General features: G+C 42.0%; 1 protein-coding gene across 4 annotated transcripts; it reads right to left on the reverse strand.

Moving 5' to 3' along the window:
• Positions 1–8: 8 nt before the first annotated feature.
• fhod3a (formin homology 2 domain containing 3a) lies at positions 9–24031 on the reverse strand. 4 transcript variants are annotated; one of them, XM_056741853.1, is made up of 29 exons: positions 23710–24031; positions 20568–20680; positions 19931–19995; positions 15183–15250; positions 14954–15059; positions 13710–13804; positions 13508–13619; positions 12984–13078; positions 12767–12910; positions 12465–12688; positions 12322–12360; positions 11385–11468; positions 10135–10425; positions 9679–9732; positions 9459–9593; positions 9282–9332; positions 8463–8653; positions 7335–7625; positions 5811–6613; positions 5530–5688; positions 5208–5390; positions 3913–4032; positions 3675–3836; positions 3349–3539; positions 2998–3202; positions 2220–2243; positions 1684–1891; positions 1429–1587; positions 9–1345 (listed from the first exon to the last, which is right to left on the reverse strand). In XM_056741853.1, the coding sequence occupies exons 1-29, from the start codon at positions 23872–23874 to the stop codon at positions 1266–1268; spliced, it is 4617 nt and encodes a 1538-aa protein (XP_056597831.1). In that variant the 5' UTR covers positions 23875–24031; the 3' UTR covers positions 9–1265. The 4 variants fall into 4 exon arrangements, with proteins under 4 accessions (XP_056597831.1, XP_056597832.1, XP_056597833.1 ...); XM_056741854.1 differs by lacking the exon at positions 2220–2243; XM_056741855.1 differs by lacking the exons at positions 10135–10425; positions 11385–11468.
• Positions 24032–24602: the final 571 nt, after the last annotated feature.

The following is a 24602-nucleotide window of genomic DNA, read 5'->3' on the forward strand; positions in this document are numbered from 1 at the left end:
ACGACAGCTGTGTTTCTTCACAAAGGATTTTATTGTAGATTGTGTTAATTAAAGAGTAAAATCGGGTGTGAGTTTGTGTTGAAGAACAGAAGCTGTGTGAATCATACAAGAGTTGAGCAGATGTTTTCCTGTAAGGCGTCTTCTGAAACAACTGGCGAATGAAATGAAGCAAAAAATGTTTGTGAAGAAACTTTTCACAACTAGTGTTGTGTTGTACGCACATCTTCTAAACTCTGAGTTTGTGTTTCTTAAATTGACGTGTAGAGAAGAACTATTAGACACAAATCTACAGGAATTACAAAAGAAAACTGTCACCACAAAAGGGCAGAAATATAATTTATACAGTGTCAAAAATATTTCATTTTGTACATTTTGAATAACTTTTTGAGAACGCATTTGATGGAGATTCTACAGTTTTTAGTCATGTTTTAATCCATATAAATATTTCATATCATAACAATAATGAAGGTTTAAGGTGCTTTTTGAAACAGTATCAAGTGAATTACAGCTCGTGTTTAAAGAACTTGATTGTGTTTTAATCCAGCTGTGTTCTGTCTGAACTTCAACCATCTCTTCAAAAAAAACAAGGTCTGTCTGTGGGATTTTCTTTTCAATGTCAATCATATTTCCATTATTATATTCTGTACTCAACTTTGAGTCCACAAACTGTCTTTTGTATAAAAGAAGAGAATCACGTACTTGAAAATGTTTTATAAGAGTGTCAAACTGAGACCATTTTTGTGTACGTCTGTGTGTTACACGACAGCAAAGCAGCTCACAAATCTGTCATTTAAAATAATTATGTTAAATATTGTTTATGTCCCTTTTCTTATAAACTTGTACGTTTCCTATGCACGTGTGAAAATAAATAAATGTGAGTTTGATCTCACAGTGTGATGATATAAACGGACTGAATCACACATGAAGAGAATCGAGAGATAATCTGCAGTTCATGACTCTGAGATGAATTTCAAATGGAAAAATGTCAAATCAAAAGCAAGAAACCCTGAGTTAATGTTCAGTTGTGTTAAAAATAAAACATATTCTTCTTCATTTTGATTTTATTACAGTCTCAAATGAAGACTAGCTGCTAGAAGACTCGTGATTGGCTGGTGGATGTGCTGGATGTGAGGGGTGTGGCTTAGAATATCAAGCATATAATTCAGGAAGCTTTGTTTTGGAAATAAATCTGATTGATGGGAAGAATTTGCAGGTGTTTGTTCACTAGAAATCCTCCTGAGATTGTGTTGAAGGCATCCATGTGATCAAACCGACATCTCTGATGTGTCCAATCCCAGCGCTTCAGCTTCCTCTGGGGTCAGACCGCCCTTCAATGTCCTCCTCACTGACAGACAGAGACTCGATTAACTCGCCATGTCAAACATAAATATCTGATTACTGCAAATGAACCAGTATAAGTGAACATACGTGACTTTCGGTTTGCACGCGAGCGTCGTCGTTCGCGGGGTTGAGCTCTTTCTCGTGGACTCTGAGTGGCCGAGCGTACAATTCTCTCCATGATGTCATCGGCAGTGTCGTCTGTGACAGTCTGTGATTCTTCACTTGCAGGGGCCCAAGCCGTGCGGCCTTAACACAAGTCAAACATTTCAATACGTTACAACAACATTTGCTTTATTGTTTTATGATTCTCATGTTGACGGTGAAAAGTTATGAGCTTCTCACCTCTGCTGGCTCGAGTGCGTGTACGGATTCGTAATCCCGGCAGAACCGAGGTGTCGCTGTCATTGGCCTGCACACTGCTCTTCAGAACCGCCTTCATCTGTTCATGTTCTGCTGTATCTTTAGCGTGAGCCAAACCCTGCGGCTCCACCTCCTGCACCGCTGCGGATGAGACGCTGCTGCCTCCACCTGACCGACCCGCATGTACCACCTGTACACAAACACAACAACAACATGCTGACGGATACATTATGAAACAAACACACTGTTTCTGTGATGATAAATATACGGTTTTCTTGTTTATCACACAGACAAACACACACACATCCAGACATAATATCGGTGCATTTCCAAGTTAGCAAACTCTATAACTGAGACATCACACTGTGAACTGTGTAAGTTATTGTTTCTTTATCAAAGTGCAAATGTGAAAAACTCCATCAGAATGAATGATGTGAGAAATCAGTCTGAGCAACAGAAAACATCACGACATTAGTGATTAATATCAGACCTAAAACCAAACCAACACACTCTCATACCTCACTGACATCTTCATCATCAGTCTGTGGTGAGAAACAAGGAGAGAGTTAGCCCATTAGATAACCCCGCCCACACCAATGAAGAGTCATGACTCTAGCACCGCCCACACCACTGAACAATCTTAACTCTAGCCACGCCCACACCACTGAAGACCTGTAACTCTAGCCCCACCCACACCAGGGAACAGTCATAACTCTAGCCCCACCCACATCACTAAACAATCATAACATTAGCTCCATCCACACCACTGAACAATCATAACATTAGCTCCACCCACATCAATGGACAATCATAGCTTTTGCTCCACCCACATCACTAAATAATCATAACATTAGCTCCACCCACACCATTGAACGATCATATCCCGCCCCGCCCACACCACTTAACTCTAACCCCGCCCACATAATTGAATAATCATAAATCTAGCCTGTAGACCCTGTAGCCCCGCCCACATCTCTGATGTCTCTGGTGTATATGACCTCACTGGTGTCCCGGACCCCGCTCACATCACATGACACAGCACACATGTCATTTATTATTTCCCATAATTCTCTTCTCGTCAAAATTGGTTTTCAATGGTGTTTATTTAAGCACGTTAATACAGTCAGAGCATACATTATTCTTCCAGCTTCAGTGTGTTTGCGTGTGTGAGTAAAGTGAAATCCCATCTGAGACATGAAGACATTAAACCATGACACCGTTAAAAAAAACATGTGAGAGAAGAACCAGTTCACATGTGTTTAAACACACAGGACCAGTGTCGCTGTGCTCTCTCACCTGTGTGTTGATGTCTGTGATCATTTTGCCGCGTGTCTTGTTTCTCTCTCTGTGATCGGCTCGTTTCTGTTTGTGTTGAAGAACTCGTTCACGTGTGGTCCTGTACTCCAGAGCAAACTCACTGATGATCCTGCTGAAGCGGTTCACGCTGATGTCACGAACACTGTACGCCGGCTGACCCAGGAACAGCAGAAATGAGTGAAACCTGGAAACAGACACACTTTCAGCGCACATGTACACATCTGAACTCTTCTATAACTGCAGTTCATTAAAATTGAAAAATATATATAATTTTTTTTAATAACCCACAGATTAAACTCGTTCACCGTCACAAAGCCACAAACTCTTCACCTGTTCATGATTCGTCTGTGGACGGTTTTCAGGATGATGATCTTCTCAGCGCAGTCCTTCAGAAAGTCAGACATCTTCTGTTTCAGCGCTGGTTTCATCTCGTGCTTCGCGATGACTTTCAGATGATCCCACGATGCTTTGCAGCGCCATTCCATCTGAGTCAAGTTCTCCTGCAGCTGATCGAAATCCACCTGAAGATGAAGTCAAACCTCACTGTCACACGTACAGGTTCTGTGTGTGTTCTGTCAAGAACCTTTGATAGGCACGTTCTCTGTGTTCACACACGTGTGTGTTTTATTAAGATGATATGTGAGAGCGTGTCGTACTTTGGCTGAGCGTGTCAACGCTCCGATCTCAGAGTAAAGATCACTGCTCTCGGGAAAGTTCTCCACCACGACACCGCAGACGTGATGCAGGAGAGACTGTTTGTGTACGGTGTCCTTCACTTCTGGAACTTTCTCCAGATAGTTGAGATCAAATCCTTTAGCCTGTGGAGAAGAAAACCCTGTGGTCATTATAACATCCACACGTCTGTGCACGTGTGTATGCGTGTAAGAATCTCACGTTTGAGCCGTTCAGAAAGTTGCCGATGGCGAGCAGCGTGGACACAATGTAACGCAGCGTTTTATTCTTCTCCAGCTGATCCATGCCCTCCTTCAGGTCCTGTAGGGGCTCAGCAACTTCCTGCCAATACAGCAAACGTCACATGATTTATTCAACTCGTTACATAACAGATGACATCGCAAGAGCTACATTTGGTGACATCAAAGAACTCCCAACATGACGGCTGGAAACCAATCCTCAGTTGAGCTGAGAGAAGAACAAATGTGTGTCATTCCTGACTTGTGTTTCCTGACATGTGTTTGTGCCACATGATGTTCCTCTTAAGGTCTTTGCACATATAGTCCAAAATAATAAAGAATTCACATTTCATTTCCAATGAAATTTTTCTCATGTGGCAAGTAGCTGTGCAATAAGTGTGTTAGTGTACAAGCAGCCGGCTGTTATCGCCAAATAAACCCCTTCAGTGTGATACAAGACCAGTCAGTGGTGTGGGCGGAGCTAGAGTTATGATTGTTCAGTGGTGTGGGCGGAGCTAGAGTTATGATTGTTCAGTGGTGTGGGCGGAGCTAGAGTTATGATTGTTCAGTGGTGTGGTGTGGGCGGAGCTAGAGTTATGATTGTTCAGTGGTGTGGGCGGAGCTAGAGTTATGATTGTTCAGTGGTGTGGCCGGAGCTAGAGTTATGATTGTTCAGTGGTGTGGGCGGAGCTAGAGTTATGATTGTTCAGTGGTGTGGTGTGGGCGGAGCTAGAGTTATGATTGTTCAGTGGTGTGGGCGGAGTTAGAGTTATGATTGTTCAGTGAGGTGGGCGGAGCTAGAGTTATGATTGTTCAGTGGTGTGGGCGGAGCTAGAGTTATGATTGTTCAGTGGTGTGGGCGGAGTTAGAGTTATGATTGTTCAGTGGTGTGGGCGGAGTTAGAGTTATGATTGTTCAGTGGTGTGGGCGGAGTTAGAGTTATGATTGTTCAGTGGTGTGGGCGGAGTTAGAGTTATGATTGTTCAGTGGTGTGGGCGGAGTTAGAGTTATGATTGTTCAGTGGTGTGGGCGGAGCTAGAGTTATGATTGTTCAGTGGTGTGGGCGGAGTTAGAGTTATGATTGTTCAGTGGTGTGGGCGGAGTTAGAGTTATGATTGTTCAATTATGTGGGTGCGGTTGGAGTTATGATTGTTTCTGCCCGATCACACTGTCTAAAAAAAATATATGCTTCCATTGTTTACCTCATCTGTAAATCACTTTGGATCAAAGTGTCTGCTAAATGACCAAATGTAAATGTAAATATTTTCTGAAATTAACCTTCTCAGTGGCCTCATAGTCGAGTTTAAAGGCCCAGAGGTGCAGACGGGCCGAGAGTTCACTGATGGACGACAGCGTGAGGAGAAACTGCTCAGCGCTGCCCAGAGGAACATCAGGATTCATCACCTGAGCCTCCTGAATCTTCTGTTTCTCCTCCTCTGTGGGAATCATCGTCAGGATTTTCTACAACACAGAGAGAGAGAGAGAGAGAGAGAGTGGGAGAGAGAGAGAAAGATCAAAATACATCTTGTTGACTTGAGTCATGATCTCAAACAGCACTTGTATGATATACGTCACATGTGATATGGTGATGCTCACTCACATCGATTCCCTCTTTGTTAAGGGCGTACTCATCAAAGTTGAGTATGGCGGTTTTGATGGTGCGGGGGGGCGGGAGGACCGTCAGGCCGATGTTAATGGAGTTGCTGCGTTTAGAATCCAGAACGATGATTTCCTGTCGCTTTCCATCCGCTGCTGCTTTCTGTTTGAAATCAACACAAATATTATTTGAACTTACAATTACATACAAGCCGCGTCAGATCATGTGACCTGAGTGAGTGTGAGTTCACACGCGAGTTTAGAGAGATTGACGTCTCATGTTACCTTGGTTACGGGCATCTCTTTGGATTTGCTCTCGAAGAGCGTCTCAAGTTTACTCGTGTCGAGTTTGACAGGCTCAAGTATGGACCACAGCGACTCTTGACTTCTTCTGTGGGTCCAGTCAGCGGGTCGGACTTCAGTCCAGAACAGTCTGATGGTTTTCTTCTTCTTCTGGAACAGAGGAGACTGAAGAGGAGGCGGGGCCGAGGTGGAGAAGCTGGGAGGAGGAGGAGGAACCCGAATGTTGAACATGGGAGGGGGTGGAGGGCAACCGAACATCGGAGGAGGAGGTGGTAGTTTAAAGGGGCAGGGAGGAGGAGGAGGCAGGTCTCCAGACGTCAAACTTCCAGTATCCAGGACGTCTTGATCCTCTTCGTCTCTTAGATCTGTGAAGTCGATGTCACCGATGCGGAGTTCCCGCGGGGTCGCCATCAGCTGATCCCAGATACAGTCGGACTCTTTCTTTGGAGGTGGAGGGGGCAGCTGTTTCTCGAGGGCTTCCACCGGTGGAGATGTCAGACCCTTCACCAGGTCTCCAAAGCGCTCGGCGAACGCTCGCACGTTACTCTGATTCTCCGCTTTCTTCTCTCCTTGACTGTTGTCCTCTGGTGGACTCTGGGTTTCCAGCGCTGAGACGCACGGATCTTCAGGTGGATCTTTCTCTTTTGAATCTTCCTCATCCTCGTCTTCCTCCGACGGCTGTTTGTTCTGTGAGTACAGCATGTCCAACATGAAGAGTTTACTGTTGAGGATCTTGTTTCGTTCTTCATTCACATTCACGTCATTGATGCTGTGAGACCACTGACCTGCAGACGGACAAGAGAGTGACAGTCAAACCATATCATTTTTACATTATGATATCTGTTTACTTCTATTGGTTGAGCTGCTATCATGTGACCTGTGATGTCATGCTTTGCCTTAAATGATTTATTCTGACAGTCTTCCTAATTCCTTTCTTAATTTTAACGTTATGTTTGATTTTACTTTTCAGAGACAGAAGTTTCAATTAAACAATAAATATTGTCAATTCTTTTAAAAGTTGAACTTACAAAATAAATGAGATTTTTGGAAATAAATATGTGACAGATAATTACTCTGATCTAAGAACATAAGAATATCATAGACAATGACATTGTAATATGAATCTTCCAGTATGGTGCAGTCCAGTGGTTCTAAACAGGGGGGCCGGGCCCCATAAGGGAGTCTCAAGATGGCCAATATGTTAAAAAATTAGGATTGAGATACGTAAAAAAAAATATATAGCTGAAAGCAGCAATTACAGGGTCAAGCCCAGCCACGGCCAAAAGGGAAATATTTTTGACATGTCAGATGATCAGATTTTGAAAGCCAAGTTAAAAAAAAACAGGGAAAAGCAGTTACAACACAAGAAAATGTAATTGCTTATAACTTTTTACCACTAGGTGGCAGAGTTACTATAGTTTTGATTTTAGTTGTATTAATATTTTAAATTTGCTATTGTTTTATATTTTTAGTTTTTGTCTTTAATTGTACAGATCTTGGTCTCACCGGTGTCAGCGTTGACTCTGTCTTCTCTTTCTAGTGTACTACTGGCTGAAGAGATGCTGGAGGCGGAGCAGTTGTCTTTCTCGTTCACTTCTTCGTTCTGACGTTCTTTATCGCTCAAGATTCCGCTGTCTTCCGCCTCTCCGTCCGGAGCTTCCCGTTCAGACCCCTCCTCTTCCTCCTCCACCTGTTCCTCAGCTCCGCCCACTTCCTGATCAGCACTTATCTCCTCCACTTCCTCGGGTTCTTCTGTGGGCTCCGTCTCTTTCTCCTCAGGTTCTAGATCATTGGCGTCTGTGGAGAAGACAGAACAAATGTTAATGTTGTTTAAAATGACATCACTTCCTGTATATCAAACACTGATTCAAAACACAAACATGAACCTTTTTTTGTATGAAAATGTAAAGGATCATGTGACTTATGCATTTATAATTCCCTCCAGATGATGAACACACATCTGCTCAACCAATCAGAGCACAGTTCAGAGCTGACGGATATTAACAGGAAACACACCTGTTTGTGTTTGTGTGTGTGTGTGTGTGTGTGTGTGTATGTGTGTGAGGTGACAGAGAGGTTATGCTATGAATGCTCATGACTGTGTCCATTTAAAAGACTTCAACAAAGAGGCACAGACTCCAGAACACTTGTTTATTGACTTCTGTTTCCTCACGAATGAGTTTACTGTTGAAGAAATATAATATATTAACTCTCATTATCAAACACTATGTGCAGTTCTATTTATCTGAATGACAAGTATTTATTTAACAAAGTACTTCCCCAAAAGTCACTTGAATGTTTCTTATCTCTATAATGTATATCATCAGTTTTATAAATAATCCTTTAGAATAATGTGTTTGATATAACAACTGAGCACATGTTTACATCATTCTACAGGTTGAACATGTGCAGAATTCATAAGAAATCCAGGTGCTGTGAAACACATCAACAACTACCCAGAGAATTCTGACTGAAACGCAAAAGAAGATCTAAAAAAACAGAAAATGTCTGTGTGGTTTGTGTTTATTCTCACTCACTGACATAAATGAATCTTGACAACAGAATATGATTTACATCATCTAAAACTCCAAACTGAAAAAAGTGATAATCCTGTGTTTTGAGTAGCTGATTTACCTGGTTCAGAGGGCGGGTTTGACGTAATGGGCGTGTCCTGATCATCCTGTGATGTCTCAGAGGAGGGTGTGGCACTGCGGGGTGACTGACAGCCGTCAGAGGGACTCAGAGTGAGATTGACACCACGAGGTCCTGAACGCACACGCTCTCTCTCTAACTCCTCATCAGCGAGCCGCTCGGCCGTCTTAAACCTGAGAGAGAGAGAGAGAGAGAGAGAGGGAGAGAGTGAGTGAGAGAGAGAGAGAGAGAGAGAGAGAGAGAAAGAGAGAGAAAAAGAGAGAGTGAGAGAGAGAGAGAGAGAGAGAGAGAGTGAGAGAGAGAGAAAAAGAGAGAGTGAGAGAGAGAGAGAGAGGAAGAGAGAGAGAGAAAGAGAGAGAGAGAGAGAGAGCTAGAGTTCACAGCTGTATCTCATGTTTGGATTTGAGTAAAGTGCTTAAAAAAACTGAAGGAAAAACTAACTTTCTAAACCTGTTCAAGATGTGACATCAATCACACGCACGCATGCACATGCACGCAGACACAAACACGCACACGCACGCACAGACACACACACAAACATGCAAACAAACATACACACATGCACGCATGCACACACACACACGCTTATACGCACACACACACACTTATATGCATGTGCACAAACACCAACACGCACACCCCCAAACTCACAAACAGGCACACACACGCATGTTTCTCATGTCATGCTACACACACACATGCTTACACACACAAACATACATACACACACACACACACACACACACACACAAAGACATAATCAAGAGAAATTCTATAATGTATTAAGTGAATAGTACTGACCTCTCCTCTCGAGCGTGTCTGGCCTCCTCCATGTTCAACACATAGTCCCGACTGCACAAACACACACACATACACACACAGACAGGTGAGTATTGTAAATGACTGACACTGTGTGTATGTTACAGTAGTGTGTGTGTGTGTGTGCGATGAGTATTGAGGTGTCATGAGATATTGAACCTGTGTCGGTTTCTCTCCTCTCTCTCAATCTTCTGGAGTCGTTCCTCTCGCTGGACTCGTCGTCTCTCTCTCTCGGCAGCGAGTGACTCTTGATGTTGACGGTATGATGAGGACAGAAGTCCACCCAGAGGAGGCCTGACACACACAAACACACACGTGAACATTTACTTCTGATGATCTCAACACAAACATCCACACGTCTGATTTACAGTAACATCACCTCTCATTCTGCTGTTTGACTGCTGCTGATGAAGAACTGACCCCAGAAAACGACCTGACAGAGAGAGAAAGAGAGAGACAGAGAGAGAGAGAGAGACAGAGAGAGAAAGAGAGAGACAGAGAGAGAGAGAGAGAGACAGAGAGAGATACATGTGTTAACAGGCTTCTCTGGGTTAAATGATGGAACAGAGGCGTCTGTCATCACCAGATGTGATGTTACATAAACTGTTTAAAACCACAGTGAAGAAGATCATTTTAATACCCAAAAGTGAAAAATCAAACAGGAAGTCTTTTATTTCAATACCCAGAATCCTTTGTGCTCATTTGAAAGGGAGAGGAACAGACAAACGTGAAGTGTGACACAAGCGTGTGTTCAGAAACATGTACAGGACGCAGTGAGGTGTTTCAGTCCAGTGACACGCGTGACCGTGCTCATTATGGGATACGTGATGGTCACCTGCTCTTCTCCGGCGGTCTCTCCTCCTCTACATCATAAGAGAAGAGGAAGAAGGGCGAGTGCGGTAGGTACGGCAGATGGTCCAGCGGCCGGCCGGATCCACGTGAAGGAGGGCTCACCTCATTGGTCGCCGGCACGCTGAAGGCTGACTTACGGCGTGCGAGTAGAGTGGCCAGGAGCGAGGGCTGGGCGGAGTCATTGGGGGGCGGAGCTGGGCTGTTCTCTTCAGTGACATCATCAGCACGGCTCGTGTGTTCTGTGTGCTGAGGATGTGATTGACCAGCAGCCTCACTGAACACAGTTTCCAGACGCTTCAGTAAAACTCAACTTTGTGTTTCTCCAATCACATCCCTCTTGAAATGGTCTCTGATTATAAAGACCTTAAACATTTGATGAAAAAGTATATACTCTCTGCTTTAAAGTCTATCTGAATATTACAACGACTATGATCTAGTAAAGGCTGGAATACACTCCACGACTTTTACAACCTGAACACATTAATACATTTACATTTACATTTAGTCATTTTGCAGACGCTTTTATCCAAAGAGACTTACAGTGCACTTATTACAGGGACAATCCCCCTGGAGCAACATGGAGTAAAGTGTCTTGCTCAAGAACACGCTGGTGGTGACTGCTGGGATCCAACCAGCAACCTTTGATTTACCAGTTCAGTGGTTTAACCCACTAGACCACCATCTATTCTAATACATCACACACTTGCAGACTTTTGAAGAGTTTGCAGACAATAACACACAATAACCTCTGAAGAATGACACAGACTTCTGCAACGAGTCCAGACTGACAAACCGAGCAAAAGTCTTGTAGTGTATTCCAGCCTTAAAGAGACCATCACCCTGTCATCGTTTCATCACTCTCAGATTGTTTCAAATGTGTATAATTATCTGTGATCTGCTAAACACGAAGGAAGATATTTGGAAGAATGTCAGTACGCAAACAGATCTGTAAATGTGGTATGAGATCTGTTTGGTCACTGACATTCTTACAAATATCTTCCTTTGTGTTTAACACAACAAAGACATTTATACACGTTAGGTACAACCTGAGTGTCAGTAAACAATGACAGTTTCCTTTTTTGGGTGAAGTGTCTCTTTTTTTGATGCAAAAACAACAATAATAGTTTGTATTTCATGAGTTTTTGAATGTTTTATCAGGTAACAATAAGAGAAGTTTGTTGTTTGTTGTGGATGTGCAAATGTTTTCTCTTTGACACGCCTGCAATAGAATACCTGATGACACATGATGAAGGATTCATTTCCTCATCATCATCATCAGAAGACTCTGTGAGGAGAGCTTCATCCTCATCTTCCTCTCTGCAGCAGTACAACACACATTCATCATGCCACAACGATAAAAACATAACACACACAGAGAGAGAGAGAGAGAGAGAGAGAGAGAGAGAGACAGAGAGAGAGAGAGAGAGAGAGAGAGTGGCAGCCCAAATTGGTCGAGAGATATTAACTATAAAGTGTACACAAACACACACATATTATATCTGGTGTGTGTGTGTGACTTGACTCAGGCTTCATTGTTTTGTTTTGTGTTAGTTGTGTGATCACACGAACTCATTCAGCCGTGACATTAATGCCCACATTCACACCCCACACAGCACAATATCACATACATGCTGTTCTGTATTAACATGTGTGTGTGTGAGGACAGTCAGACTGATTCAGGATCAGTTCAGTTAAACATGACCCGTTCGACACACGTGTGACCTGACACTTTCTTTAAAGGAGCAGTTCACCCAAAAACAAAACGTTTGTGAGAGAAATCAATGTTTTCTATTCATTAGTGATCAATACATCAGGTCTCCATGGAAACAAACTGATCAGAAGTTGAATAAGGAGATTGAAGATCTATAATCAAAACGAGTCAGAAGACACACAAGAAACAGTGACTTTTAGTGTTATTTCATTTATTATGCTGTATGTTGCTATGGATACACAACCTATCAATGCTAAATGCTAAGACGCTTTCATTGGACGCATGCACCTGTGATTGGTTACACTATAACAATTTATTTTACATTTAATTTGTATCGATATTATTGTTTTTGAATATTTGATTGTATATTAATCGTTTTTTACAGCCTCACCATATTAAAAAAGTATATATTTGGTGTGAACTGTTTCTTTAAGAGTGTACCAGAGTGAACACACTTACATCACTGGCAGAAGCTTTGACTCGTGCATCACATGCGTTCTGAAGCAACAAAATGCAGAAATCACTGACTCATCATGTAATCTATGACACTGTCATGAGGGTTAGGTCCATCAATGGAAGGTCAGAGGTCATGAGTCTCTCACCTTTCGTTAACGTCTTGTCCGTTACAGGTCTGTAAGTTTGTGTGACGCGGAGAGGCGGGGCTTAGTGGAGAGGCGTGACCAGGTCTACCCAGTGAATGTCTGCGACTGCGGCGTCTCTCTAAACCCCGCCTCTCTTCTCCCCCGACACTTGAGCGCCGTCTCTCACGGCGACCGGATGGCGGAGGTAAGCAGTCCTCATCACCGTCCTCATGACGCAGGTTCGCCTGCAGTGAACGATGACAGAATAAATGCTGATGATCCTCACAGGTCACATGGTGTGTCTGATTGACGTGATGTCACACCTCATATATGTTCAGCTGCTCCAGGAGATCCAGATCAGTTCCCTTACGACCCAGATACCTGCGGGACACAGACTCCATCCCCTGCTCCTCCAGAACATCCACCATATCATAGAACGAATCCTGATCCGGCAGAGCCGCCAGCGTCTGATACACACATCACCAGACACTTCAGTGTGTGTGTGTGTTTGTGTGTGTAGTCTGTGTGTGTTTTCCTTACCTTATTGATGAGTGTCATGACATACACCAGAAGTTCTGTGTCCACACCGTCCTTCTCTGCTAAAATCTCCATTGCGTTTGACCACGGCTTACAGCCTAACACACACACACCACTTTAGTATACACTTAGAATATCGATCAAACCAAGACAGTACTTGTTTTGTGTATGTGGATGTATATTTGTGTGTGTGTATGTGCACATGCATGTGTGTGTGTGTACAAGTATGTGTGTATGTAGGTGTGTGTACAAGTATGTGTGTGTGTGTAGGTGTGTGTAAAAGTATGTGTGTGTGTATACAAGCATGTGTGCATGTGTGTGCGTGTGTGTAGATGCATGTGTGTGTGTGTACTGTACATGTATGTGTGTGTGTGTATATGTATAAACATGCATTTGTGTGAGTATATGTGTGTATTTTTGAGTGTTTGTGTGGCCTTGTTTTTCCATTGGGGACCTAAACCTAAATACACACCGACTCATGGGGACTCGTGTCACCGTGGCAACCAAAATTGTGTGTGTGTGTGTACCTCTCTTGTTGTCCACACTATTAATGGCCTGTATGTTGAGTGTTGCGTTTGATTCAGAATACTCCACAAACACCAGCAGGAGTTTTAAAGCTGTTTTCACAACCAGACGAAACTACAACACACACAAACACACTTGTCACATCTCTGCACATACCGTCAGTCTTATTTAATCTGTAGTTGTAGTTTGATTCTGATTCGTCACCTTTGAGCCAATGAGAACATAGAGCCACTGGATGATCTCCTGGTGACCTATGACCCCGTTCATCCCATCCACATACAGCATGATCTGACCTAAAGCTACAGAGACAAATGATGACGGTCAGTGGGTGTGGTCCAGGTCATGATTCTGATTGGTCAGGTGCAATGGTTCGCATTTGAAGTTTTTGTTTAAAAGAATGTCATGTTATGTGAGGTTTCAGGTGTAAATTACTGTTCATCCGCACATGGACAGACAGTGCTCATATGACGCCTGTCACTTTTCTCAGTGTTTGTCAGGATGACCAATCACAGTCTTACTTGACTGAGCAGAATTTCTACAGCAGATTTAAATTTTTATGTAATTTACAAACTCTTGAAATAATTATATTAAGAGACGGGTTTCAAGCAGCCCATGAAAAAAAAACGAATGAGTCTATGACAGAATATTTATTGGTTATTTATCAAAGGGTTATACACTAAAAACATCTGCTGGCCATTTACAACTCAGGCCAACAGATGGCGCTATTATACCTCTACTAACACTGAGTCAGTTAATAAAACTAATTAATAACAGCAGCATCAGTGTTGAAACACTTCAAATTATTTGACTCTTTTATGAATTAACCAATTTTAAATGATACTAGACTCATCAAAACAACTCTGGGAATTATGTTGAGACATAAAATCAAAATAAATCAAAACTATATTTAATATCTTCACTGCAGTCACTCTTTGTCCTAGAATCAACAGCAATATTCTCAGCAATATTTAAAAACGTTTTTAACAATTATTTTTAATTAAAAATACATTTCATAAAATACTTTTACATTTAAGGGTGGTTTCCTGCACAGGGATTATTTTAAAACAGGACTAGGCTTTAGAAAAATTAAAGGAGAAATACTTTACCAAAGAAAATATTGGTGTGAATCTTAAGACAAACAATTCACATTGAAGTATAAAAATATGTCAGTAAAATTGTTTTCACTCCAGACACTTCTGACATTTAAGTTTGTCTGGGACTAGACTCCAGAAACTGCTCCATAAACAAACACCATCAGAGGTTTTAGGTTTTAAGAACATGAGGAATATTTACTTCTGAACAATCGTGTGGATTTGCAGAACACAGATTTAAGTGAATATAAACATTCAGTACTGCAGATAGGTGTGATATTAGGCCTTAAAAACACAGCAAATGTAAATATGTATTAACAGAAATGAAATGAAGACGTGTGTGTGTGTGTGACTCACCTCTGAGGATGTAGTTCTGATAGTTCTGATCCGCTTCAGAACCCACTTTAATCAAACACGAGAGACCTTCTGCCATCACAAACTCATGAACCAGATCCTTATCATCCTACAAACACACACAAACACTGTCACCCCCGCAGACACCGCTAGACCCTCGTTGTTATGGAAACGGCAACCAAACACACAGCTTTTGATCTATCTATCTGTGTGTGTGTGTGTGTGTGTTTACCTGGAATATCTGCTTGAGAGAAAACAACGCTCTTCTCAAGTCACGTCCATTTGAATTATACAACTTCTCTGCAACGAGAGAGAGAGAGAGAGAGAGAGAGAGAGAGAGAGAGACAGAGAGAAAGAGTGAGTGAATGAGAGAGAGAGAGAGAGAGAGAGAGAGAAAGAGTGAGTGAATGAGAGAGAGAGAGAGAGAGAGAGAGAGAGATAGAGAAAGAGAGAGAAAGAGAGAGAGAGAGAGAGAGAGAGAGAGAGAGAGAGAGAGAGAGAGAGAGAGAGAGAGAGAGAACAGCAATAAGATGATTGAGATTCAGTGAGAGTTTTGCTTCTCAGATGTTTCTCCAGAGAAGAGTCACTATTTTATGCAAAATTCATTATTTCTATTGACACTTAAACAAATCTACAGTGAGTCTGATGGCAATAAAGACACACAAACACACATGTTAATACTTTCTGCTGAACATCATTCATCATGAACACTTCTGTGTTGATCTCAATACAGCTTCTGGACTCAAAGGATGTATGTGCGCGTGCGTGTGTGGATGTGTTCAGAGTAATATATGTCACTAAAAGAATGAAGGCGACTTTCTTAATGACATTATTCATAATCATGACAACGTCTGCTGCTCCAGTAAAGTGATCTGATCGTCAGTAAAGAACAGAGAAGTCTGTAGATGGAGTCCACGACAGGTGTGTGAGGCAGATCTGATCTCATTCTGTGTCATGGAAACACAGCAGAACTCTGTTGGAATGTTCTGATGGACGTGGCCAAGAGATCCATCATCCTCCAAACACACACATTCACATCACAGGTTTCAGCTTTACAGAAAAATAACAATCTTAAAACAGACACTAGAGACATAAAAACACTAAAGTTAGAAACATTATAGAATAGATGCATTTATTAGACAGTTTTCATGTACACTAACTGTATAAATTATCCTTTCTATATGTATAAAGTTATAAGAGACATGTGATGTCAGGTCAGTGCATGTGTGTGGTTCAGATCACATCACAGACTAACACAACAGAGACGGACTGATACTGAAGATCATGGTACACACACACACACACACACACACACATCAATGACACAGAATGACTGTCTGCTTTCTCTGAGGTTTTGAGTGTTGACATTAAACACAACAGCAGAAATGTGCCGTTCACACTCACTTCACATTCACAATGTGTGTTTCCCAACAGATGCATTTCCTCACATGAGTAAATCAAATCTCAGTTTTCATACACATCCCTATTTACACATCATTAAAACTCCCTCTGTTCCATATAACATCTGTTTACTGTTTGTATACCTCCCCTGAGCCTGTGTGTGTGTGTGTGAGTGTGTGTGTGTGTGTGTGTGTGTGTGTGTGTGTGTGTGTGTCTGTGTGTGTATGTGTGTGTGTGTGTGTGTGTGTGTGTGTGTGTGTGTGTGTCTGTGTGTGTATGTGTGTGTGTGTAATCCAGCAGATTCTCTGAGTGTTTAAATCAGATTAGTGTGTGACCTGCTGCAGGTTTAATCTCAGAGCAATGTAATCTGCACACACACACACACACACACACACACAAGCACACACACTCAGATATCTTTCTTCACCCTCAGAAGAGTTCACATTACTAATCTGGTAAAAATGAATTTAAGCAAATTTCTGCTGCATCTCTGCTCTTAGAATCTTCATTTATTTCATATCATTAGCAGATTGATTTCTCCGAAACAATTGATAGTTGACTTACAATACTGAATTCTTATCTAAAATACAATATTGTGAAGTAAAATTACTTTGAGCATGATACGAGATATTTGTCATAATACACAGCTTTGTAGTACCATGTAAAACACACAGAAATAATACTTAAAGGGGTCATGTGGAAGAAAAGATTCATTCTATATAAAAGTATTGAAACACCTGGTGTAACCACACCCCCTCAAATCTACATCAGTTGGTGGTCTGATTTGACTAAGACCGCCCAAATGTATACTCAAGTAAGGTGGTGTACCTGTCGGTACAGTTGAAGAGGAACCTGATGTTCCAAATATGGTCAGAGGCGTTTCATTTCCCTCACAAGCTTGCAATATTCCACCAATCACTACACACTGGTGAACTGGCCAATCAGAGCACACCTCGCTTTTCAGAGCCAAGAGCTTTGTGAAAAATCTGTGTGTTTCAGAGAGGCGGAACAAAGAGGAGATAATACACCTTAAATGGTGTTTACACACTGCAGTTCATCTAAAACAAGCCATAATATTGCTTTTAGCTGTGTTCATATCACCCCTTCAACTCTGTAGCTCTGATGCTGTCTGCAAAAAAAATTAACGTACAGCCCTGCAATGACACAATGATTTGCGTCTTTAAGCAGAAACCTAGCAACCAGCCCAAAAACTGCATAGCAACATGCCTGAAGCAACATTCAAAGTGACTTCAGTTCATTGCTGGTTTTCTTTCAGATGATGTGATCTGTGCGAAATAATCACACGACATCTGCTGACAGATGAGCTCAAGCTCTCTGAACTTCGGAAACTCAAAAAGAAAAAGCCCAAAATAACCAGTCAGAAGAGACGGCTGGAGGTCTGCGGTCCACTTAAATAACATCTTCCACGTGTCACTTCACATCCGTACAAAAGCCGTTTATAACAAACAACAAAGGAATGAGTTTAAGAGAGGCGTTTGGACCAGACACAATTTACAGACAAACTAAAATTATATTCTGTCTTTTCTGATGATGTCAGAGTCTTGATCACATGATCTATGAGTATTTATATCTTATCGGCTGTGTGTCCAGAATCTGAGATCAAGTGTTGAAGTGATGAACGCAATGCCGCACTTCACAAGCTTTTAATATCAGACACCCTCTTCCTGTTTCTGCTGGTGACATCACTGGATCTGGATGCCGCTATGTTTCCGTGGCGACAGTCATTTGTAAAATTCTCACCTCGTCTGTCTTGTACACAGCTGACGGGTGCTGGAGGTCAATGACCAGTGTTCTGTTTTAATCTCAGACCAATAAAACACATTCACTGTCTGTGGGTCAGCCGCTAACACTAACACACACTGCAGTGATGTCATCATATCCCACAATGCCGCAGTGCCTGACCGGCTCGACTGACACACACTTTCACACACTCTGTATGCTAATGATCAGACTCTCTTGATGTCTTTTCACAGATATCGTAACATTCAGGATGTGACATCACATCGCCATGACAACCTGACGCAGCCAGAAAAGATGTTGTGGGGGGTCTTCTTTCTAGTGGCACACATATGAGGGTCATAAACTCTCAACTCTGTGTCATAAACACAACAGGCAAAAACACACACACAATAGTTGACTGAAACAATCTGCCCATAAAACACACACGCACACACACATACGCACACACAGCAGATTAACACTCTGAATGTTGTGTGATGTAAAACAGGATGTGTATAGCATCTTGTGTTTATCACAACCTCTCTCTCTCTCTCTCTCTCTCTCTCTGTGAACACACATACACACTTGTGTGGTGTCAACACTTTCTAAAGATATCAGAGTTACACGGGTGTTTCTCCGAGTCACTGCGGGGCTTGTGACAGGCACAACATCCCCATGATGCTAAATTTAACTCACTGCTCCTTATGATAGATCACTTTACACACACACATCACTGCTGCACACATGTGAGTGTGTGTGTGAGTGAACGAGAGAGAGAGAGAGAGAGAGAGCCCAGACCATGGCACTAATGTGTCTTAACATTAACTCTCAAGTTAAAGTTTGAATATGAAAAAGGGTTTGTGGGTAATTCTAGCATTCATGACACATGTTTACTACTTTATTTTATATTACTCCCCCTCTCGTCTCTCCAGTCGTCCAACCACAGATTGTTACGCATCCCAAAGTGGAAGGTCAAATGCAGAGGTAACCGTGATTGTAGATTGTGGAATTCTCTGCCCCTCTGTATCAGATCTGCATCTATATTGTGTGAGACTCTTATGACTGACCCTTGACCCCTTCCATGTCATGACAATCATTACCATAGAAACCAAAGAGATTCACAATGACCCCCAAGATCTTACTGACAGAAACACACACATACACACACAAAGGTATTCTGAGGTATGAAATATGAATTGTAATGAACCGTCTCGACCACTCCCCCCATGCCCTGACCTTTAACCTTGCCCCCAGCAACAGCCAATGAGATGATTGATCTGCAATTCTAAAATAGCTACAATATCACTGAACAGATAACCACAGAGAGAGAGAGAGAGAGAGAGAGAGCCAGAGCGAGTCAGAGAGCGCCAGAGCGAGAGAGAGAGAGAGAGAGAGAGAGAAAGAGAGAGAGAGAGAAAGAGAGAGAGATGGTTGTAAAGTGTATAATTTAAGGCGTGTGTGTGTGTAATGACTTTAGCAGCTTTGTGAGGTATTTCTTGGCAGAAGTTGACACACACACACACACACACACACACACACACAACACTGTATGTTGGTGTGTGTTTATCAAAGCCACTTCATGACATCTAGAATCTCAGTATGGGGGATGTGTTAACATGTAGTTGTTGTTTTGTATAAACATCATGAAATGTTCTGCTTACACACTCCTGCTCTTGTGTTTCTGTCAAATCTTGTTTCAATGTTTATTTTCAGAAATTTCACTTTTATTGTTATTACCATGAACTTCTTTCGAGTTTTGGATGCAAATTCACTTGCACGTGTAATTATAATTTTTGTGTGTTTGTGTGTGTGCATGCATACATGTGTTGTAAGACTCACCGATACACGCATGAACACGGACGCTCAACTGAGTGCGTAAGATAATGCTGTGCTTCTTTCCCCTCCTGAAACACAAACACACACCGACAGAAAGAAGAAACAATGTTAATCACAGAAACATCTCAACAGAAAATTTCACACAGAATGTGTTTAAACATCTCACTGCACTACTCTAACATTGTTCTATATGTAAACACATGACTTGACTAAACATGACACAATAAACATCGTATGATGACAACAGACTCTTCATATACTGTATCAGGCCAGCAGTGAGAGTATAATAATGTATGCAGTGCAGTGTAGTGAGTGGTGTGGAGTATGCAGTCGAGTGTAGGGTGTTGCTAGACTATGCCGTGAAGGCTGTGGCGTTGAGTATGCAGTGTAGTGAGTGGCATGGATTATGCAGTGCAGTGTAGTGAGTGGCATGGAGTATGCAGTTTAGTGTAGTGAGTGGCATGGATTATGCAGTGCAGTTTAGTGAGTAGCATGGATTATGCAGTGCAGTGTAGTGAGTGGCATGGATTATGCAGTGCAGTGTAGTGAGTGGCATGGATTATGCAGTGCAGTGTAGTGAGTGGCATTGAGCATGCAGTGTAGTGTAGTGTAGGCTGTGGAGTATGCAGCAGATCGTTACCCTCCGCAGTCGTCCTGTTGAAATCCGTCGAGCTCATCTCTCTGTTCAGACAGAGATAACTCCAGATCCAGATAGACACCGGTGTGAGAGAGCTGAAGAGCACAGTCGTCAAGCTACAAGCACAGAAACACAATCACCATTACTGTAAACACACTACAACTCAACAGAAGAGGATTGTGCTGTGATTCTTATAATCTACTGTGTTCCATTTTAAAGAAATCACACGTATAACATCGAAAGTGTTTTCACGAGCTTCAGTCATAAGATGGTTATACTGTATGTGAGAGACACGTCATATTACACAGCTGTGTTTTCTCTTTCAGGCACAATAAATACATGTACTGTCCGTTTTTTCACTTTACAAACTGTATATCATATTCTCTAAACCTCACAATCACACAACACTTTCTGCTCTTTTAAATTTACAGAAAAAGTTCTTTCTCTATGATTTATAAGCTTGTTTCCCCATGAGGACCAAAACATTTCACCACAAGAACAAGGATTTGGATATTGCAATCTTTGTTGGGACATTTTGTCCCCGTACTGTAGGGTTTACCTATCACACACACACACACACACACACACACACATGCTCACATACACACACAATATAACACTTGCTTTTGTATATTTCATCTGAATTCATACAGATCTTTCATCTTTTCTTTAAGATCATACACGTGCCAACATACACATCTTATCCAAGAATGTGTCACACAACTATACACACATAACTGCTTGTGTTAGAGAGAGAGAGAGAGAGAGAGAGAGAGCATGTTAGACAGACACAAGCATTCAATGAGATTCTTCATCAGGGACATGAAACAGTTTTTTCTGATCTCCTTTATTTCTCATGAGCGCTCACTTCTGGACAGTTTTCGAGCCAATGACATGAGCTGTGAAACCCCATGTGACTCAGACTGACCACTCCAGAGCTACAGAAGAATATATCAAGTGAAGCTTTCACAAACCATCAAACAGTCATTAAAGTATTGTGCATCTGTTATAATACATCAAATATTCAGAATTTGTTTGTAAACTTTATATCGACGAAAACTGTCAAGTGTTCTCAGAGCTGTGACCAAATGAAATAATAACAACACATTGACTGACTGAAGCTGCAGCGGAATCACACACAGGAGTTCAGTCAGACGACACTCAGATGAACCCAACACACACACACTTCAACCACACACACAATACACACACGCACTACACACACTTCACACACACACACACAATACACACACGCACTACACACACTTCACACACACACACTTCACACACACACACACTATACACACACGCACTACACACACTTCACACACACACACAATACACACACGCACTACACACACACACTTCACACACACACACACACACACATCCACACACAATACACACACGCACTACACACACTTCACACACACACACAATACACACACGCACTACACACACTTCACACACACACACTTCACACACACACACACTTCACACACACACACTACACACACACACTTCACACACACACACACAAACACACACTTCACACACACACTTCACACACACACACTACTCACACACTTCACACACACACACATACACACACACACACACACACACACAGACACACTACACTCACAAGCATTGATTTTCCACCCATTGATCTGAGCTCACACGTGTGCGTGTAGAAAGAGACATGTGCCATTAAACAGAGAACATGTTGTGTCATTTTTTAGGTGTTTTTTTGTATAATTCTGGTGAGGTGATATGTGTCCTCTGAAAATCAACCCCTGACATTCCACACTGTACCACACACCTACTGAACGTTCAGAGTCATTCAACACCTTCTCATCTGATTGTGTCACTGATGTGTGTGTGTTACTCAGTTGTGTTACTGTAACTGTACATCAGTTAAACATATTGTGAACAGAAGACAGCGTCTCTCTCACATTCTGCTGTTATAAATAGATGCGGCTGTAAGTGGCAGCTAGTGAACGCTGAACTCGTCTGTGGGTCACTGACTGTCCAAATAAACCAAACAATAAAACCACTGAAATAACACACAATCACACAACAAAATAGAGCATTAAGAAAACAACATATATATATATATTAATTCAAACAACAAAAGTACAGTGTGTGTGTGTGTGTGTGTGTGCTTACGTTAGTGTATGCGTGTTTGCTTGCGTTTGTGTTTGCATGTGTGTGTGTGTGCTTGCGTATGTGCACAGAATCATTCCACATCATCATTCTTTATCAGCACAAACCTGTGTTTTATTCACCAAACCGGACAATTATGACAACCCTTCAAATGACTGAGATAAACCACAACATCCCACACAAACATCAGCGGATACACATTTAATCGACTATCTCAAATGTTCATGTCATCATCAGTTCTAGATGTGTTGTGGTCATTTCAGTCAAGTGTCTGTCGAATTTCAACAAAATCAAACCTCAGGAGTGACATCCAATGTGAAGGATTGATAGCGTACACATGAAAACTGTGAGAAACTCAAATTATTAAATATAAATTTTGTAACTTCTCCTTAATACATGTAGAAATATGACTTTAAATGTGAATATGAACTAGTTGTCTTTGCAGTTTTTGAGAGAACAAACACGCCTGGCGTGTGTTTTAAATCTTTCATCTCCTGACAGCACAGAGAAGCTCTCACAGTGTCTGACTGATGATTGTGTGTTTTTAGTCTGTTTACAGTTTAATATCAACACTTTAATAAGAGTGTAAAGACGGTAAACTCCACACTGATGAGCGCGAGCGCGAGCGCGCGCGTGCCCGCATGAGCTGCTGGTCCTCTATATCTGGAGCGGCTCTGCACCTGTCGCGCTTTAAACACTTCACTCATTTATAAATAATCTTCATAAACATGATACAAAATTAAGTAAAAAAACAAACACTACACAATAAAACCGCATGAACACCCGTGACTACATAACGTTACACTCAACACAATTACTCCATATATAAAGAATATAAAATAAAAGAGAATATATCAAACGATAACTTTATTTGATGGTCCTTTAACAAACGTGATTTGGAAACGAATGTCATTCGGAAAATCAACAGAAAAAAGTTTGTCACGAATACAACGTTAATGTATGTAATGTATTTCCTCACTTTGTGTGGAGCTTTGAGGAGTCTGTGGATCCCCGCGAGCTGGTTGATCAGGGGTATATCCTCTCTGAATGTGTACACCGGAGGTCTGGTCGGTTCGGGGAAGCTCGTGCTGTTGAACGGATCGGTGTCGTCTAAAAACTGAACCCGACAAACAAACGACGACATGATGCGTCCATGAGACGTATGCACGCGCGCGCTCTCCGGTAACGACAACAAACGACCTTCACCGAGCTCACCAGCGGGAGAAGAGGAGATACAGACCGGCCGGAGGATCTGAGGAGCGTCAGTGACGCGGCCGAACGCTGCTGAAGCTGCAGGACAGTCGGACACCCCCCGCGGATAAAGCGCTTCGGCTGCGGATGCCGGTCACTGAGAAACAGTGACATCGTGTGGACAGAGAGAGTAACGCAGCGTCTAAATCATCTGCGATGGTAACAGTTTACACATCGTTTATAAATGCACTAAATATTAAACAGAATACACGAAAAGTACAGTGAGACTGCTGTTTGTAAATATACGCACAAGTTAGTTCACAATTACATCTATCTGCATTTCAACCCCGTCAGCAATAGCTCACACAGATATCTCTTCATTAACTCTCTCCTCCTTGAGATGAACACAAAGAAATCATTTGGATAATAAAATGATGTCAGGTCATCTTCTTGTACCAGACTCTAAATGTGAAATCTCAATAATGTGAATTAGTCAGACACAAACTGAACTGAGATTGTGAATGAAAGACACAGCAGAGGGCAGCAGAGACATCACTTTAAACACAACATTCTCCTTCAGGACTTCAGTTCTGTCAATGATTCCTTCAGTGTGATGGCCTGAAGAGTTTTGATGATCATTCTGAAGTCATCATGTTGCTCAGCAGATCTCATCTTCTGCTC

The sequence above is a fragment of the Triplophysa dalaica genome, chromosome 25, assembly GCF_015846415.1.
Source record: "Triplophysa dalaica isolate WHDGS20190420 chromosome 25, ASM1584641v1, whole genome shotgun sequence".
Lineage (NCBI taxonomy): Eukaryota > Metazoa > Chordata > Actinopteri > Cypriniformes > Nemacheilidae > Triplophysa > Triplophysa dalaica.